Here is a 19,848-nt window from a genome sequence, read left to right as displayed (position 1 = left end):
GTTCTCAGAGTCCTAAGGGGTTAGAGCTCTACGGACAACTACTGCTATGTTGGCTAGTTGGTTTCAGATCAGAATTATTTCAGTTTTGTGCACATACACTGAGAATACAGATCAGGCCTATACTGTTTTGATTGAGATTAGTAGTTCAAGTGCTGTTTTGAGAGTTGACAGAAATGGAGTTTAAAAATCAGGCAGAAAGCAGCCTTGGGAACATTAGTTATGGTAGTGTTTCTCAGATGGGTGGTCAGATTAGGACCGTAAAGTTTGATGGATTAAACTATTTGGAATGGGCCCAATCAGCCATGATGGTGGAAGAGGTAAATTAGGGTACCTCTTGGGAGACATGAAAGAACCTCCCAAGGGAGATCCGACATATACCAAGTGGATGCAAGAAAACTACTTGGTTATGACATGGCTGTGTAATTCTATGCAGCTTCATATTAGCCGGAATTATTTGTGGGCAAAGACAGCTAAGGAGATATGGGATGTTATGAAAGAAACTTATTCCCAACCCCTTAATGTTGCCAGAGCATATGAATTGAAATGTGAAGTGAAAAATCTTAGACAAGGAGAGAGACCGGTTTCAGTATATTTCTCTACCTTGCAGTCCTTGTGGCGTGAGATTGATCACTTAGAGACTCTTGAGTGGGAGAGTCCCAGAGATGCACAGATATATAGAAAGCAGGTTGAGACAAACCAGGTATTTGAGTTTCTGGCAGGCTTAAATTCAGATTATGATATTGTCCGGCAACAGATTTTGACTAGAGACAGTGTGACTCTCTCTCAGGCATACTCATTTGTACACAGTGAAGAGACCAGAAGGAAGGTTATGATGCAACCTCAGCCACCCACACCAGCCTTTGTAGCGGTTACACCCAAATCAGGGGGTGATTCAGAGAAGGACAGGAGGAAGGAAGACAAGAAGGATGTGGTATGTGAATATTGTAAGAAGCCCAAACATACAAAAGAGACATGTTGGAAACTGCATCATCACTTGGTTCCTGCGAAGTTGAGAAACAAGAAGGGCACTGCTCATGTAGCCGTGAACACTGATTCAGCATCCTCATCTGGCACAAAAGGAACATCTTTGGAGACCTTAGTTGCAGTTCAGGCTGCCCTAATACAGCTAGAAAAGGAAGTTGGAAATTCAGCTCAGCCACCATAGCCTCCATCAGCCCCTACCACATCTACCTTCGCCCATTCAGGTACTCGAGCTTCAGCCTATCATGCCTCAGCTCCAGGTACAACTGAACCTTGTTGGGTAATAGACTCAGGTGCATCTGATCACATGACTAGCTTGCCTTCATTGTTTACTACTTACCATTTGTCTTCTGGTAGGGATAAGGTATCTATTGCTGATGGCTCCCTGGTTCCTATTTCTGGGAAGGGTGACATCAAGCTTTCAGATACTATCTCCCTGTCATCTGTCTTGCATGTTCCTAAGCTTGATACTAACCTTTTTTCAGTCAGTAGTATTACCAAGCATATGAACTGCTCAGTAACCTTCTTCCCTGACCGATGTGTTTTTCAGGACTTGGAGACGCAGAAGGTGATTGAGACTGGCCGTGAGGCGAATGGGATCTATCTGCTCGGGGAGCGGTTTTGTCAGGGAGAGTCAGTTGAGAAGATGTCTTTTGTTTCTCAGAGTGTGAGTTCGGTTATGCTTTGGCATAATCGATTAGGTCATTTGTCTTTTTCGATCTTTACAGAGTTTGGTTCCTGCTTTATTTGAGTCTATTGAGTTGTCTCAGTTACAGTGTGAAAATTGTGAGTTTGCTAAGCATTGTAGAAAGCCTTATTTATTAAGTAATAAAAGGAGTGATAATTCTTTTGATATTGTGCATACTGACGTTTGGGGGCCTTATCATATCCCTTCCATGGGTGGGTACAAATATTTTTTGTTATTTGTTGATGACCATACCCGTTTTTCTTGGGTTTATCTCATGCGTTCACGATGTGAGGTACCTTCCCTGACCCAAAATTTTCACCAAATGATCCTAACCCAATTTGATGCCAAGATCAAAGTTCTCAGATCTGATAACGCAAATGAATGCTTTGCTAAATCATTGACATCTTATCTTCTTCATCATGGGGTTATCCACCAGAGCTCTTGCCCTCATACACCTCAACAGAATGGAGTTGCCGAAAGGAAGAATAGGCACATTTTGAAAGTGGCTAGAAGCCTCATGTTTACTTCCAATGTTCCTATTCGCTTTTGGGGTGATGCTATCCTCACGGTGGTATACCTTATTAATCGGGTTCCTTCCAGGGTCCTTGATATGCGATCTCCTTTTTCCCTCTTACACCCACGTGAGGACTTGTTTTCTATTCCTCTTAAGACATTCGGTTGTACTTGCTTTGTTCAGCTTCTCGGACCCCATCACTCCAAGTTCGAACCCAAAGCCTCTAAATGCATCTTCCTTGGTTATGCACAAACTCAAAAGGGTTATTGCTACTATGATCCTGTCTCCGGGAGGAAGTTTGTCTCCATGGATGTCACTTTCTTTGAGGGGACACCCTATTATCCTCGGGTTTCCCCTCAGGGGGAGAGCAGTGAGAGTGGGGGTTTGAGTTCTTGTCTTCAGGGGGAGAGCAGTGAGAGTGGGGCAGTTCCTTTACCTATTCCATTGGGTGATGAGAGCTGCAATGGTGAGGGTAGTTAGAGGGATCAGGAGTTGAGGGAGAGCTGCAATGGTGAGGGTAGTCAGAGGGATCAGGAGTTGAGGGAGAGCTGCAATGGTGAGGGTGGTCAGAGGGATCTGGAGTTGCGGGTTTATCACAGGCGGTGCAGGCAGGTTGATCATGATCATCAGCAGTCCAGGCCAGCTCCAATCTCATCTGCAGCTCCAGGTCCAGATACTACAGTCCCAGAGCCCACAGAGACTTCCCCTATAGATGATCTTGACCTTCTGATTGCAGTCCGTAAAGGGAAATGGCATTGTACCACATCCACAGCCCACTGTATTTCCCATTTTTTATCCTATGATCGTCTATCTCCTACCTACAGGTCCTACCTTAGTTCCATTTCCAATGTCCCTATTCCAAGAACAGTGCAAGAAGCCCTATCCGTCCCTGAATGGAAAGATGCAATGCAAGTTGAGATGAATGCCCTGTTGAAAAACAACACCTGGGAGGTAGTTGATTTGCCCAAAGGAAATAAACCAGTTGGATGCAGATGGGTATTTACGGTGAAGCATAATGCTGATGGATCTATTGAGAGGTATAAAGCTCGGTTAGTTGCAAGAGGGTTTACACAGACTTATGGCATAGATTACTTGGAGACCTTTGCACCGGTAGCCAAGATGACTACTATTCGAGTCCTATTGTCCCTTGCAGCAAGTCACACTTGGCCTTTATACCAAATGGACGTGAAAAATGCCTTTCTGAATGGAGATCTGCAGGAAGAAGTTTACATGTGTTTGCCTCCTGGATTCTATAATGCAGAAATAGGTAAGAAGGTCTGCTGGCTCAACAAGGCTTTGTATGGTTTGAAACAGTCACCTAGGGCTTAGATCGGTAGATTCAGACTAGCTCTTGTGAAGTTTGGTTATGTACAGGCCCAGTCAGATCGTACCCTATTCATCAAGAGGGTGGAGTCCTCTTTGACACTACTGGCAGTATATGTTGATGATATTGTGGTCACAGGGAATGATAGCCATGAGATTGAGTCTCTTAAACAGCTTCTTCATCAAGAATTTGAGGTGAAGGACCTTGGTGTACGGTATTTTTTGGGTATTGAGGTTGCTAGATCCAAACAGAGGATCTTTATTTCTCAGAGGAAATATGTCCTAGACCTGTTGGCAGAAACTGGAAAATTAGGTGTCAAGCCTGCAGATACACCAATTGAACAGAACCACAGGATTAGTGCTGAGTGTGGGGAGCTTCTTGAAGACAAAGTTATGTTCCAGCAATTGGTAGGAAAGCTCCTATATCTCTGCCTCACTCGGCCAGATATTCTTATGTTGTTAGTGTTGTCAGTCAGTACATGCATTCTCCTAGAACCACACATCTTCTTGCGGCAGAAAGAATCTTAGCCTACTTGAAGAGATGCCCAGGTAGGGGAATACTATTCAAGAACAACAATCACATGAAGGTGGAGGTCTATACGGATGCTGATTGGGCTGGGAGTGTTGATGACAGAAGGTCTACCTCAGGATATTGTGCCCTTGTGGGAGGAAATCTTGTCTCCTGGAGAAGTAAGAAACAAAGTGTTGTCTCCCGGTCAAGTGTTGAAGCAGAATACAGGTCCATGGCCAACGGAGTGGCTGAAATCCTATGGCTAAGATCTCTACTTGAGGAGTTGGGTATTGAGTATGAGAAGCCCCTGATGCTGTACTGTGATAATCAAGCCACCATTAATATAGCACATAATCCAGTACAGCATGACAGAACCAAACACATTGAAGTTGACCGCCACTTTGTACGAGAGAGGGTCTCATCTCAAGAAGTATGCCTCCCTTACATCACATCCAGTATGCAACTAGCAGACATCCTCACTAAAGCCGTATCAAGAAAGAAGCTAGAAGCGGATCTATCCAAGTTGGGAATGATGAACATATACTCCCAACTTGAGGGGGAGTGTAGAGAACATTGATGTGGGCCCCACAGCTGTGGTCCCACTCTATCCGTAGGGTAGAATGTATCTAGTCACAGCTGTGGTCAATTTGTTATTCTGTTATTCCTAGTTGCTATTTATTTTTCAGTTTTATATTGTTTGTTATGTGTTAGCAGTTATGATGTAAACACCAAGGGCAGATATGTCCTTTCATGTAACTAGCATAACATATATATATTAAATTAAAGTGGCGGCGGCAGAATATTGACATTCTGTTCTCCTCAAAATCTGTGTTCTACTGCTCTCTCACCACTCTTTTTTCTACTTCACTTTCTCTTCTCATCGAATCTGAAACTTTTTAGTGATCAAGACTGATAGCGGTCTTGAACACCTACAGAAGGAAAGAGACTAGAAGAGAGAGAATGGTAAGAAGAAGAAGGAAATATAGAGAAGATGGAAACCACTGACCTCTCCTATTCAGTCAGTGGAAGTAGAGGAAGAGGAAGGTGGCTGAGATGCTTTGGTTCAGATGTGAGCAGAAGGAACATGGAACTGAACTCTGATACCAAACTGATGCAAAACCACCACCTGTTACAAGAAATTAGAAGACAGAAGGAAGAGAGGAAGTTTGAAAATGGATATGAAAGACTTCTATTTCTCAAAAACATAATGTCATACAACCCTAACATAATGTGCGTTTATAAAAAACCTAGAACTAAAAATTACAATTAAGTCCCTACCAAATAAGAAAGTTTCACTTACCCCCCGATGAAAATTTTAAATAGCCCCATTACTAAGAAGAAATTTTACAATTAAACCCAAATTGTGTATTAATCAAAATAACCCTAAGCTAATGCTATCTATACCTAAAATAAGTATGAATTCTATGTGGTGCTTCAGTCTCAAAGTGATCTCCATCATGTGGTTGACAAAATAGCAAAAAAAGAGCTATGGTCTAGAGAAAAAACTATAGCAATTAGGAGGTCGAGAAATTCTTAAAGAACGACGTAATGTGGGTGCAACGAATTCAGATGGAGGAACAGATGAACTTACATGACCATTGCTTCCATAGGCTGTTGCTTCCTGAATTAAGTTTGAAATTGCTGCTAAGGTGATGTAGGTGCTCCTAAAGAATTTGTAGAGTCAAAACTGTGTAGCAAAGAAGTAGAGGGAGCAGGGAATTTAACAATATGCTCAAAGAAAGATACATTCTTAAGAAAAATAACATTGCGAGAAATTCAAATGTGACGAGCCATGGGATCATAGCAAAGAAATCCCTTGTGGGTAGGACTATAGCCCACAAAAGCACACAAAGCTACTTGTGCTGTTAGCTTAGTGCATTCTTGGGGCGGAAGTTGAACAAAACATACACAATCAATACTTGAATCATGGAGAAGTCTAAAGGACGGTGAAAGAGAGACTGGAAAGGAGAGGAGTTGTCTATGATAGATGATGGAAGAGGGATACATGGGAATCCTTTGGAGGGTTTTGACTACAATCAAAATGTCTCTATTCTTTCTTCTTGCTACTCCATTTTGTTGTGGAGTACCAAGACAGGATTTTTGGGATAGGATGCCTTGTTGTTTCAAGTAAGCTTGAAAACCCTCATCAAAATACTCTCTCCTTGAATCTGACTGTAGGATACATATTTTGGCTTTAAACTGAGTAGTAACATGTGCCTGAAATAGTTTGAATGTAGAGTATACCTCAGATTTCTTGCAAAGAAAATAAATCCAAGGAAAATAGGTGCAATCATCAATGGAAGTCACAAAATACTTGTACCTCAATCTAGAAATAGCTGGAGACAACCACACATCACTATGTATTAAATGAAATGGAACTGTAGCATGTTCAGAATGAGAAGGAAAAGGTAAAATATGGCTCCTGCATAAACAACAAGTAAGGCATGCTTTATTAATATTCTTAAAAGAAGCAGTAGAAGTTGGTAAACTACCAGAAGTAAACAAATAATCAAGTTTCTTAGAAAATGGGTGACCACGGTGTCTATGCCACAAGTGCTAGTCATTATTTTTTAATAATTAAGTGCCGGTCATTATTACAATTAAAGGATTCAAAACTAGAAGTAGTAGAAAATAAACATGAAGTAGATGTAGAATCAGCCTTCTTCTCGAACTCTAGAGCAAATAGCCAACCCAGTCTAAGCCCCTTCCCCTTTACCTCCCCAGTTTGCCAGTCCTATATCAAACTACCATCAAAGGAAAACAAGGCAGTATTACTCATAAAAAAAAGGCAATATTACCATCTTCCACAAGTTGGCCAACAAAAATTAGATTAGCAGTCAATCTAGGTACAAATAAGGTCTTGGGTAGGTGAGAGTAAGAGGACTTAGAAGTAGATAAGTGTAAATCATCACAACCAAGTATACATGACTTTTCACCATTTGAAATAACATGTGTCTATTAGGGAAATGGAGTTTATGAGGGTGACCAAAGGAGGGCCCTATCATGTGGTTAGATGCACTTGAATCAATGATGCAAAGATGATTTGATGAAGGGCAGAAGGTAAGAGACTTACCAAATAGACCAATAGCAAAAAAGGCGGAAGAGATAGCCAAGGACATGAGTTGTCGAATCTTCTCTTTTGACATTCCACTGGAGGTATCATTCTGTGAAGCCAATGAAGCAATAGAGAATGAGGCATCTGAACTCTCTACAGAAGTCTGATAAGCCTTATAGGACCCTTTCTTCTTATTAGACCTACCCCTTTTTGGAGGTCGAGTGGGGCATTCTGTAATGATATGTCCTTGTTGCTTGCAATAAGTGCATGTGTTCTTTACAATGTGAGATGATATGTCCAAACTCTTTGCATTCATAACTGTACTTGGGAAAAATCCTTCTCCTTAGGCTTTGTCACAAGTAAAACAACATTTATGTTAGGGTCCTTCTTTCCATCAAATGTAGTCTATGTAACCAGCCTGGTTTCTTCTCTCAAGAGCTCCCCAAGGATAGTATCAAGATCTAGAAGTGTCCCTTGGCTAAGAATATTAGATCTAACAACTTCAAATTCAAGACTGAGATGCATTAAGAAATGCATAATTTTTCTTTTATCAAAGTGTGCTTTCATAAACTTCACACAACAGTTTGAAGGATCCTCTCCCATGTATACTAGCTTGTACTCAGTCCAGAGGTTAATAAACCCTGCATAGCATTCCTGAATTTTCCTCTCTCCTTGATGATAGGAAAAGATATCAACTTCTATTTGGTACTGTCTAGAGAGGTTTGATTGTTGATAAACCTTCTCAAGGTACTGATACATCTCATATGCAGTCCAGTACCCCCTCATAGGAATGGCAATATCAACTTCAACTGATCTGAGGATCCATGATGCAATTTTTGTGTTATCAATCTTCCTTTAGTTTAGGGCCTTAATGTCTGAATCATTAGGTTTAGATGTAGACCCATCCAAATATTCCCAAAGTCCCTTTTCTTCAACATGAAATTGAAAGTGGAACTTCCACAAAGCATAGTTCGTCCCATTAAATTTGATAGGAAGAACATCCATTCTTTCCAAAGCCATAAAAAAGGAATCACAGTATAGACTTCCAAGGAAGATAGTAAAAAAAAAAAGAAATAACAGTATAGACTCCCAAGAAAGTAATCTTCAAATCAAAGAGTGAAACAAAAATACCTTTCAACCGAGTGTCCAAAATAGGAAACTGTAGCAGTCAATCAATCCAAGAAAGAGATCAAAACCCTCCTTAAACTGATCCAATCCAAACCAAACCAAAGGAGTTCACAAGTACTCCTCTGGTGACACCAGATCTAAAGTTTCAGATTGATCTGATATTCCTAAGAGGAGATCTGAAGGAAAAAGGTGAAGCTGGTAGCAAAACAGTCCAGGTTTCAGATCTGTCAGGGGATGACTGGAACAGCCTTAGGAAAAGGATTCAAGGACATAAGAGGGTTTCCCAAATACTGTTAGGGAGACCCCTAAAAGTCAAAAGAATCGAATAACAAAGATAGTCTTTATGCAGATCAGATTGTGACCTGCTCTAATACCATGTCAGAGCCAGATCGTGAAGAAGAAGACAGCAGTTTGGTGGGTGTGTCAAAAGTGTCAGTCGGCACCCCAGAATTAGTATTTATATTATTGAAGTAAAAGGATCAATCTGTCCTTGATGTACAAGTAATAGAGTACAAAAGAATAAAGTGGATCTAATGTACAAGAAGAAAACATGAAATTACAAATATAGCCCTCTGTTAACTCTCTTTATCTCTACGCATATAACCCATGTAAATGAAATAAAACATAACAGGGACTAAATAGACCCAAGCCCACATCGTTTGGTCTTACAACAGCATCCCTAATAAAACCTCTAGAATTTTTTGCATCTCAGTACTTGTTATCTGTTCACTAGGCCTTTGACACAATGGTGTCAGATCATGTCTGTATTTCTTGTATTATATACATTCTAATCTATGTACCTTTCTAGTATGATAAAATCATTAATTTGATCTGTTAATTGATTTCCTATTCATTGATATTAAAATTCTCACCGACATTACTTTCATTTTTCTCAATAGCTGGGATGGCAAATGCTGGACTACATGCTTAATCAAGTTCTAGGAATAAAAAGATGACTCGTGAGAAAGAAGATATTAGTTGGAAACACTGTACAGCAGTGCTATATGGAAATCGTGGAAAACATGAAAGTGTGCTTAAATGTAATTATTGTGGAGCAACATACGTTGCTTATGGCGGGGTACATCGGATAAAGCGACACCTGGCAAAGATGGGCAAGAATGCAAAACACTGCCCAAATGTTCCTCCTGAAGTTGCAGACCTGATCAAGCGTGATCTTGCAGAAAATGCTCAGAAGAAGCGACAACAACAATCTACTGGATCTGAGCATATACAGATTACAGATAATTATAATTCTACTAAAAATCAAAGAAAAGTACATATAAAGCCTGGAATTTCTTTGTGTAGTCCAGAATTATCAATGACATCTTGTCCAAAGCATTTGCAATATGCAGTTGCACAATGTGTGAACTGTAGCAGCTTAAACTTCAAGCTAGGAACAAAATTGAATTAACTTTCAAGTTCAATATCCTTCCCATTGTTCTTGGTTTTATCAATTCCTTTAATTTTTGCATACAGTACGTGCTACTCTTGTAATTAATTATGATTTTCTTTTCAGGATGGCAGGAAGAAAGAGCAATTTGAAATCCAAGACAGAACCGAAGAATTACTTAAGTGCCAGCCTACTCAGAGTGTGCAAGGGGCCAAAGAAGGATCCCAATTTCAAGGAGCCTCATCTGACGTGGTACAGGTTATTCATTGAATTCCTAAAACTATTGTTTACTCTTTCTTGTCAATTTTCTTGTAGGGAAAGTATGCTCTCTTGGTTACATTAGTAGTACTGTAAGACATAATGTCATGATAGGGATGTTGATAACAGCTGAAGCAGCTAAACTGAATGACTTATTTCTATCTTTTAGTGGATAAGTCACTAAATAGATTGTAAGCTGCTCCTTAATGGCTCTATTGAATTTGGGGTTGATTACTGTATCCCTAAATATTTTATTACATGACTATTTTATTCATCAAAAGATGAAGCAATAAGACATTCAGTTCAGCCACTTTGGGTCCAAAATCTTCCAAAAAATAATTAATACCCATGCATTAATTTCTTTATTTTATTATTGATGTCACTTATCATCAATGGGGTTATTATCAAATGCATCATTGCAACAAGAGTACTGATTGGTATGGGGGTTTAATAACTTGGTATAATGATTTTACGATTGTTTTTATTCAATATTTATACTTATCAAGCTTTTGTTTTTTATGTTTTTTTTTTTTTTTTTAATATTGTCTTATAGGCCATGATGGATGAGGAGATTCCCCCATCAAACACAGTCATGGAAGTTGAGGCTCATCCAGAACCTGAACAGGAGACAATTGATGGAGTAATTAATTATTTTATTTCTTTAAATGTTACTTTTTTTTTTAAATATTACCTTCATGTACATGGTGGTTAGCATATATAAGTGCTAATAGTGTCTGCCATTAGATTCTAAAAAGGTTAAGAAATATTGAGGCCCAACTGCAACAACTGCAACATCTTCAAGCCCTTGAGTCTAAAGTACAGAAGCTGAAGCAATTAATAAGCACACAATTGATGGAATACAAGTCAGAAATGCTCCAGGGGTTCACTTCACTGTCACTCCAAATTCAAAGATCTTCTGCAATGCCTGAAGCCAACATGGCCCACACCCAAGAGGCAAACAATTTCCAGGTATGTAATCAATCTTGGCCGTTATTTGCCGACATTCAAAGTGGTGCAACCTGAATTGGCTGGGATGGGCTTAAGGCTAACCTGAGCCTAATCTTGGGAATTGAATATGGAACCCAAGACTGAATTTGAGCCACCAACGTGAGCTATATATACACATTAGTAGGTGGTAGCATAATCCTGGTTGAGTTAGGTTTTCATACATGAGGTTAGGTTTCCATGTTTTCTTGAGGAGTTTTCAACTACAATAGCCCAATTGCTATTGTAATTCATTTTAGTATGTGTCTCATCATCATCATCCAAGCCTCAAAATGTTAGTGTTCATCTATGCTGCTCAAGTATCTTACCCAATGAATCAACCAGTATCCTGCTTAAGTTGAGTTTAGACTTACATTTCGCAGCCTAAGCTTCAATTAGTTCAATTCAACCCTAATATCAAGATCCAGTCTCACAAAGGTTCAGTTTGGGCTTAGTTGAGTTTTAGTTGGACCCTCTCCCAACATAAGAATCTAAAAAATAATAATAAATAAAATTTAGGGTAATTACTTTTATACCCTTTAGTTTCATTAAATTACTTAAATTTATCATGATGCTTGTAAAACTATTTAAATATACATTGTTAAAACATTTTATTGTTAAGATTGACAGAAAATTTTAAAAAGTGAAAATGCCCTTCATGTCAAAGTAAGATGTTTACTGAAACAATGCCAGGATCAGTGATTTAAAAGGCACGGCTAGGCACACATGTGAAGTGCATTTTAGGATAGGTACCTCGTCCAGGTTCTAGGTGCATCACTTTCAAAAGGCACATGCCTAGTGCACGCCTAATGCGCCTTGCACCTTGGCCCAGGCATGCGCCTTTTGAAAATTGTACGCTTTTTTGCTTTTTTTGAACCTAGCGGCTGGGCCGGGGGTGCCCGACCACTCCCCTTGAGGCAAGCCCAAACAAGTCCATGTTAGGGTCTTAAATTCTTAATTCTCTCACAAAAAATAATGATTTTATAATTTTAATTGCCTTTTACGAAGATATTTTTCTAAGATGAATGAATGAACAACATTAGCAAATAAGGGATTCTTCACTCGCTCATTGAAGCTTCAAGAACCCCCTATTTGCTAATGTTGTCCATTCATTCATTAATAAAATATCTTCTTAAAAGGCAATTAAAATTATAAAATCATTATTTTTTTGTGTGGGAATTAAGAATTTAAGACCCTAACATGGACTTGTTTGGGCTTGCCTCGATGGGTGTGGTACAAAGGCGACTTGTAGAATCAGGAATCTAATATGTTTTACATCACATTAGCTACTTGAAGTAATGCAATTAAGGAAAAAAAGAGGTTGTGGGCTTTACATGCTTGAAAATGTTTTATATGCTTGATTTTATTTTTATATTCTCATTTGAATACGCTATACATGTTATGTTTATGTATTTTAATTTTAGATAATAGGTTTTTTAATTTTAAAATTTAAGTTTATATTTCTTATTAATATTATGTTTGACATTTTTTGTATTTTTGCGGCTTGCTTCGAGAAGGCATGTGCCTCGCCTTGCACCTCGGGCACAAATTGGCCCTTGTTCCTTTTTTGCGCCTTGTGCTTTTAAAACACTGCTGGGTGGGTGAGGGAAGAACAGGGGAGGTTGGCCAGACTGGTTCAGTTGCCGACAGTATGGAAGAAAGAGATTAAGCAGAGGAAGAAGAGAAAATGAAAAAGAAAAGAAAAAGGAAAGATGAAAGATGCCTGGAACTGTTGCACAGTGAAAAGTTTTCCCACTCTGCAGTTGCTTCTGAGAGTAGCTTTCTGTCGCAAATTGTCAGGAATTGGGAACCCCTTTTCGGCAGTAAAGATGTTGGGAAAAGGCAAAAAGGACTGATTACTGGGAAATTCTCATCTCTGGATGTGACCAAAGACAAAGACAAGAGCAAACCTGTCTTGTTCCTTTTGAGCAAGCTAGCAGTTTCCTGTTGGTCATACCCACCATCTCCTAAAGTCCAGGATTGCAGACAATGGAAGAGTGGAGGTGACTGCTGCTGCGTACTGTGCAGCGATCTTGGATTATCTTACTCAGAAGTCTTTGGAACTGGCAGGCCATACCAGCAAGGATCAAAAGGTTAAAGGTATAACAAGGCATCTGCAGCTTGCAATCGGAGGGGACAAAGAACTTTATACCAAAGGAACTATAGCTGGTTGAGGGTGTGATTCCTTGCATCCACAAGTTCCTGATCTACAAGTTATAAAAACTATAGTTCTTTCATGCTGTTTTCTTTTGTTTATAAAGGGATATTGAGAATCACCAAGAACTTATAGTTGCTTATTTTTTTCTGTGTACATTTGCAGACTGGTTGAACTTCTTACAGAATATCAATAGAAACTAAAGAAATCTTTCTCTGCTATCCCCAACCTCTTTCAGTAATGAGGAAGAGGGACAAAAGTAAAATAGCACAAACAAAAAGAAGTTGCTCGTTGGGCTGTGATATGTGGGGAATTCAGAGGTGTATCTATTAATGATTTTCTTAGGGAGTGGAAGATTGTTGTGGGGTTTCAGATTATAAGACAACAAAGGATGGTTGAATGGTCCCCTCCTGCTGTAGAGGTGTTCAAACATAATTTTGATGGTTGCTGTCTTGGAGACCCCGGGGCTTCTGGTGTGGGAGTTGTTAGAGATCATTGTAGCAATATAATTCCAAGTTATTAGGTCCAATGGGTCAAGGTAACTCGTTAAGGGCTGAACTTCTGGCTTTAGTTCAAGGATTAAAGCTGTTGGTCTTTTAGGAAATGAACAATGTGGAAATAGAGGGTGACTGTCAAATGGTGTTAAGATGGTTGATAATTGAAGATCAAATCCCATGGAAACACAAAATATTCGTTAGACTGGCTTAATCTCTAGGTGCTGCCTTGAATATCTCATTCAAGTGGGTGCCGAGAGTGCTAATATGCTTTATGATTCTTTGGCTATAGAGGATTGTTTAGATTGGGGATGCCCAAGACCGGCTTGTAATACATGGTAGCTTTTGCTTTTCCTTTTACTTGTTGTAAGTCTCCTACTGGGAAAACCAGCGTTGTACTTTTCAACCTGCTGCCTGTTTTTGTGTGCAGTATGGTAGTTTTCAGTGAAACATATTCTGTTAATTATCAAAAAGAAGGGTTTGGGTTTCTTAGTTTAAAGCAGACGAGCATTTGAACCAGGGCAAAACCAGGATTATAGTAATAATTTGAACAGTCCTAAATGTTTCAGTAACAGAAGGCCTATTTGTGTCAAGTGGAGCCACCCAATAAGATATATGTAAGTGGTCTTGGAAACCATAAGGTAAGGGTATATCTCATTAATTAGCTCTGAAATTTATCATCCATATGGCATGACCAAATTCCACTGAATGATATATAAAGTTAATTAGTAATAATCTTGATATTTGATGCTCTAAAATCTATAAATAATATTACATTGGGCCATGGTGGATTTTTATTCTTATATATGGGAATTTTAAGATTTAGAGTAATGAAGCTTGGAGATGATACCCAATCATTTTCTAAGAAGTCAATGTAATGCAGGAGCTGAAGAATCAAAATTGGATTTTTTTTTGAAATTTTATGTATTTCTATACTTTTGGACAGTAGGGGTATTTTCGTCCTTTTGACCAGTCCCATGTGGGTTCGGGCTATAGCATCCTGTTCCTCTAGCATGTATTCTCTTCCTTTTGAAGTTAATGAATGAATGAATGAATGGAGATTTCTTTGGAGTTCTCTTGCAAGTTTGCTGTATGGAGTTACTAGCTAAAGAAAGGAAGAAAAGAGAAGAAAGATGAGAGAAGAGAAGAGAGTTGGGAGTTCAAAATGATCTCTAGCGGCACCAGATTTTATTGATATATATGGGGCAAACTTAAAAAGGGCAAAAAGACCTATATGCCCTTGCGACATCTACACTACATAAACAATTATTCTAACACTCCCCCTCAAGTTGGGACATGGATGTCAATCATGCTTAATTTGTCACACAGATCATTATGCCGCAAGTGGTAGAGACCTTTGGTGAAGATATTTGCAAGTTGTTATTCTGAGCTAACATAAGGAGTGCACACTTCTCTACCAACGAGCTTCTCCCTAATAAAATGCTTGTCCATTTCAATATATTTTGTCCTATCATGGAGGACTGGGTTTGTTGCAATGTTGATGGTAGCTTTGTTGTCACAATATAGTGACATAGGACTACTGACTGCAAAACCCAATTCACCTAACAGGCTTTGTCCACATGATTTCAGCAACTCCATGGGACATAGCTTTGTGTTCTGCTTCAGCACAGGACCTGGCCACCACACTTTGTCTTTTACTTCTAGGTGACCAAGTTTCCTCCCACAAAGGTACAATATCCATTGGTGGACTTTTTGTCATCAACTGCCCCTACTCAGTTAGCATCCCTATGTGCTTCAACCTTTAAATGCCCATGCTTCTAGAATAACAAACCAGCACCTAGGAACTTCTTGAGGTACCTAAGAATCCTCTCTACGACTTCAAAGCGTGTAGTCTTGGCATTGTGCATGAACTGACTGAGGGCACCCATAGCATACACAATGTCAAGTCTGGTCATGGATAAATGTAAAAGTCTTCCTACCAGTCTTTGGAACTTCTTCACATCTTTTATAGCTTTCCTCTGACTATCACCCAATCAGTGGTTAGGATCAATTGGTGAATCACTTGGTTTCACTCCCAACTTGTCTATGTTTTCTAATAGATCTAGGACATGTTTCCTTTGAGAAAAAAGATGCCCCTTTTTGAGTGGGCAACTTCAACCCCAAGGAAATAACGTTAGGGACCTGGATCTTTCACCTCGAACTGAGTGGCTAGGTATTCCTTCAACTTCTGCATTTCAATTTTCCAATCCCTTGTAACTACTATGTCATCAACATATACTATTTGAGCTGTAATTTTCTCTTCATCTTTCTTCACAAATAGAATATGATTTGTGATCTAATTGACATTGTTTAAATCCCATCTATTGTACAACCAAGTGAAACTTACTGAACCAAGTCCAAGGTGATTGTTTCATCCCATATAGTGATTTTTTTAACCTGCATACCTTCTATTCACTGCCTTTTGTACAAAAACCAAGAAGCTAGGTCATGTACACCTCCTCTAGGTCACCATTCAAGAATACATTTTTAATGTCCAATTGGTGAAGATCTCAATCAAAATTAGCTACCAGTGAAGGGAGAATTCTAATAGAGTTCATCTTTGCGACTGGAGCGAATGTCTCTGCATAGTCCACTCCATACACCTATATAAAACCTTTTGCTACTAGTCTAGCTTTATACATTTCTACCGAACCATCAGTCCTATGCTTCACTGTGAATGCCCACTTATACCCCACTGGTTCTTTTCCTTCAGGAAGATTCACCAACTCCTATATGTCATTCTTATGCAAGGCATTAATTTCTTCCTTCATCGCATCTATCCATTCAGGTATGGATAAAGCTTCTACTACATTCTTAGGAATAGAAATGTTGTCAATGGAGGTAAGAAAAACACAATATGAATGTGAAATACGATCATAAGACACAAAGTGGGAGATAGGGTGATTAGTAGTACAAGATCTAACACCCTTTCTCTTAGCAATAGGAGCATCAAGATCATCAATAGCAGGAGGATCAATATCAAGGGGGTTAGGCATATCAACAGGAACAAGTGTACCTAGCTGAGGAGGATCTACATCTGGAGGATTTGATGATGTTGGCAGCATAGCTTCAAGCTCCATGACTCTTGAACTCTGCTAGTCCTTGCAGCGACGAAGAAAAACACGAAATGGAGGAGGATCAGGAAGAGGAGGCAACTGAAGTTGGATTTGTTTCTCCTCAACCCTACTCTCCCCCTGAGGAGGAACAAGAAAAAAGGGACCATTCTCAAAGAAAGATACATCCATGGAGACATAGTTCTTGTGGGAAGCGGGATCAAAGCATCGATAGCTCTTTTGAGATAAGGGATAACGATAACCCAAAAAGACACAAAGGATAGAACGAGGGTCAAGTTTATGTTTACCATGAGTAGAAGATAAGTCGTGAACGAAGCAACGACACCCAAAGACACGCATTGGAATAGAGAACAAAGGGGCCTTGGGAAACAAAAGTTGATGTGGGGCCTTAAACTCCAACATCCATCCAAAAACGTTTTAGAACATGCATATATAGTAATAGTCCATGAGCAACCTCAAGGAGATGATAGTTTTTCTCTCGACAACATCGTTTTGTTGAGGTGTCTTAGCACAAGAGCTTCGGTGGAGGGATCCACATGAAGCAAAGAACTCCGTGAGATTATTATGAAAATACTCTTTTGTGTCTAATTGGAAAATATGAATCTCAGTCTAGAACCAAGTAAAATTTATGCGCTGAAAATCTTTCACAATCTTCAGCATTCATCTCTAGATCGCATAGGATAAGTCCAGGTGTATCTGGAGTAATCATCAATCAAAGTATTGAAGTATTTATAGCCAGTTTCAAAAGGTAGAGTAATAGGGCCCCAAACATTAGATTAAACAATGTGAAAAGGAAATTCAGATCTTTTATTTCTTAAAGGAAAAGAACTTCTACAATGCTTACTCAATTGACACGTCTAACACTGCAACTCATTTAAAGACAAGGACTTAAATAATTCTGGAAATATAAATTTTGATGACTCAAAAGAAAAATGACCAAGACGACTATGCCATAAATAGGCTTGACTCTCACTAGACAGACTCAAAGACTGTAGCCACAAGACCAACTTTATTCTCCAACACATAGAGACCATCCACCATACTTCCTCTACCCATCATCCACCCAGAGGTCAAATCTTGGAACACACAAAAAGATGGAAAAAATGTTACTGAGCAGTTCAAGGAGTGAGTAATGTAGCTGATGGAAAGTAAATTGATAGGAAATTTAGGAACATGCAATACATTAGAAAGGGTAAGGCTAAAAGGAAGAGAGATGGTTCCTTGACCAGCTATTGGTAGAGAATGACTCATCAGCTAATCTCACCTTATCTGTTCCCAAGAGAAGGTTATATGCCTAAAACAAATTTGACTTACTAGTCATATGTTTGGAAGCTTCGGAGTTAATTATCTAGGGGGATTCAGAGGTATGAGATGACACATGGAAAGCAGTAGCAGAGTTATTTGATGTAGACGCAAAAGGAATGGAAGTGTGGAACTAGAATCCACTTGAAAAAGTGTTCTACCAATAAATCCAAGTGGTCATGAAAGGAGTTGATAATCTCTTCCTTGGGATCAAAACCAGAGGGACATTCCTAAGATGTTGTTGGACAAGTCTCTTGAGAAGCCACATTTGCTGAATTATATTTCTTCTGATTTTGTTGGACTGGCTTTTTACTCTAATATTTTTTTATTAATTCCTAAGCCCACTTAGGCTTCCCATGGAGATCCCAACATGTGTCCCGAGTGTGCTTGGACTTCTGATAGTGTGTGCACCACAGTTTATCTTTGTCATCCACCTTCTTTAAGAAGTCACCCTTCTTGAAATAACTCCCTCCATTTCCACATGTACCTCCCTTGACTACCATTGCAACTAGCTCTCCCTCTGAACAACTTGTCACACTTCTACTCTCCTCATACTAGACTAAGGCATAAACCTCCTTGACTGAAGGTAAGTCCTTACTTCGCAAGATTTGTACTCTTATAGACTCATATATAGGGTTCAATCCCAAGAGAAAAGCAAATACCCGTTGTTGAGAGACAAGGGACTTATAAGCTTTTGCATCTTCATCACACTTCCAATTTACACTTTGATAATGATCCAACTCCTTCTAGATTGATTTCAAATCTGAGTAATATACTAAGAGACTCCTCTCTCCCTACTTACAAGTGGATGATTCAGCTTGCAATTGGTAGATCTTCACATAGTGCCTCTATTCTGAATAGGTCAATTTTGCTTGTTCCGATATTTCATAAGCCATTTCAGCCCACATAAAAGTCTTTCTCCCCTGTAGCAGCATGAAAACCAAGAACCACAACATCACCATGCTATTCTCTTGATCCTATCTGTCATGTTCAGCACTCCCAATCTTTGGTTCCTTCACCTTACCATTGATGTACCATATTTTCCCCTGGCAGTGGTGTAGAGTTTAATTCCCCTAGACCATTCAAGGTAATTAAGTCCAGCAAAGGGGACTACAGCCATAGGAAACCCATATCTATTCCCCACTCATTCCATTTTGACCTACACTAACACCCAAGTATGCAGAATCTTCAAAGGACATAATTCGGTTCACTATTCAGCTTTGAACGCACACCTAAGGGTAACTTCTGATACAGGTTGGTCCTAGAAACACACTAAAACTTCAGCTCACGCACCCCTACTACAGTCTGGACATGATCTGGACACAAAACAGCTCTAATTTTCCAAAAAAAAAATAATTTTTTGGTTGATTTTATGGCTGAACAGACTCTACAGTCACAGTCAAATAAAAAATAATTTTTCCAGACTGATCTTCACCTCAAACACCAAGGGAGATCACAAACAGAGCTCTTGTACCAGAAACTGTCACACACAGGTCATCCGTGACCTACAAAGTCACCATTCTCAGGTACAGGGATCACATGATCCACAGAAAAAGTGATGAAAGATCACCCTAGGAGTGATTCTTTGGGATTTCTCTCTCTCTTCTCTTTCTCTACCCTTTCTCCTCTCTTTCCCTCTCTCTATACTTCTATCCTTCCAACTTAGTTTTCAGTATGTAGCCATCTTAGGAAGTTATAATGCATTATAGGGCAATTTTCCCTATCTTTGGTAAGTAAAGTTCACTTGATTTTATTAGTTTTTCTATATTTTACTTGAGTACAACCAATATGTTTCTGGATGGGCTTGGGTGCCTGAAATCTTCCAACCCTATATATCAGAACCCTAGTTTATAGCAAAACTAATATCAAATTTTCATACAAGTCAATTTATTTTCTTTTTTCCAATTAACATCATTATCTCTTTATTGATTCCTTGATGTTAATGTAGAGAACACTGATGTGGGCCCCACTGCAGTGGTCCCCACTGTGTT

The 19,848-nt window shown here is 39.2% G+C and overlaps 1 protein-coding gene across 3 annotated transcripts in view; it reads left to right on the top strand.

The window, feature by feature from the left end:
* LOC104611440 (uncharacterized) overlaps positions 1–19,848 on the top strand; it is a 46,458-nt gene that overhangs the window by 13,432 nt on the left and 13,178 nt on the right. For 2 of the 3 annotated variants that reach the window (XM_010278475.3, XM_010278474.3), the window contains 4 exons: positions 9,100–9,473; positions 9,717–9,848; positions 10,402–10,488; positions 10,593–10,817. In XM_010278475.3, coding sequence (XP_010276777.1) covers positions 9,153–9,473; positions 9,717–9,848; positions 10,402–10,488; positions 10,593–10,817 — 765 coding nt within the window. In that variant the 5' untranslated portion in view covers positions 9,100–9,152. The remainder of the gene's footprint in view (positions 1–9,099; positions 9,474–9,716; positions 9,849–10,401; positions 10,489–10,592; positions 10,818–19,848) is intronic. The other variant, XM_010278476.3, reaches the window with a different exon arrangement.

Source organism: Nelumbo nucifera, chromosome 3 (assembly GCF_055504915.1).
Source record: "Nelumbo nucifera cultivar China Antique chromosome 3, China Antique-T2T, whole genome shotgun sequence".
NCBI lineage: Eukaryota > Viridiplantae > Streptophyta > Magnoliopsida > Proteales > Nelumbonaceae > Nelumbo > Nelumbo nucifera.
This window is presented reverse-complemented; position numbering and strand designations above follow the sequence as displayed.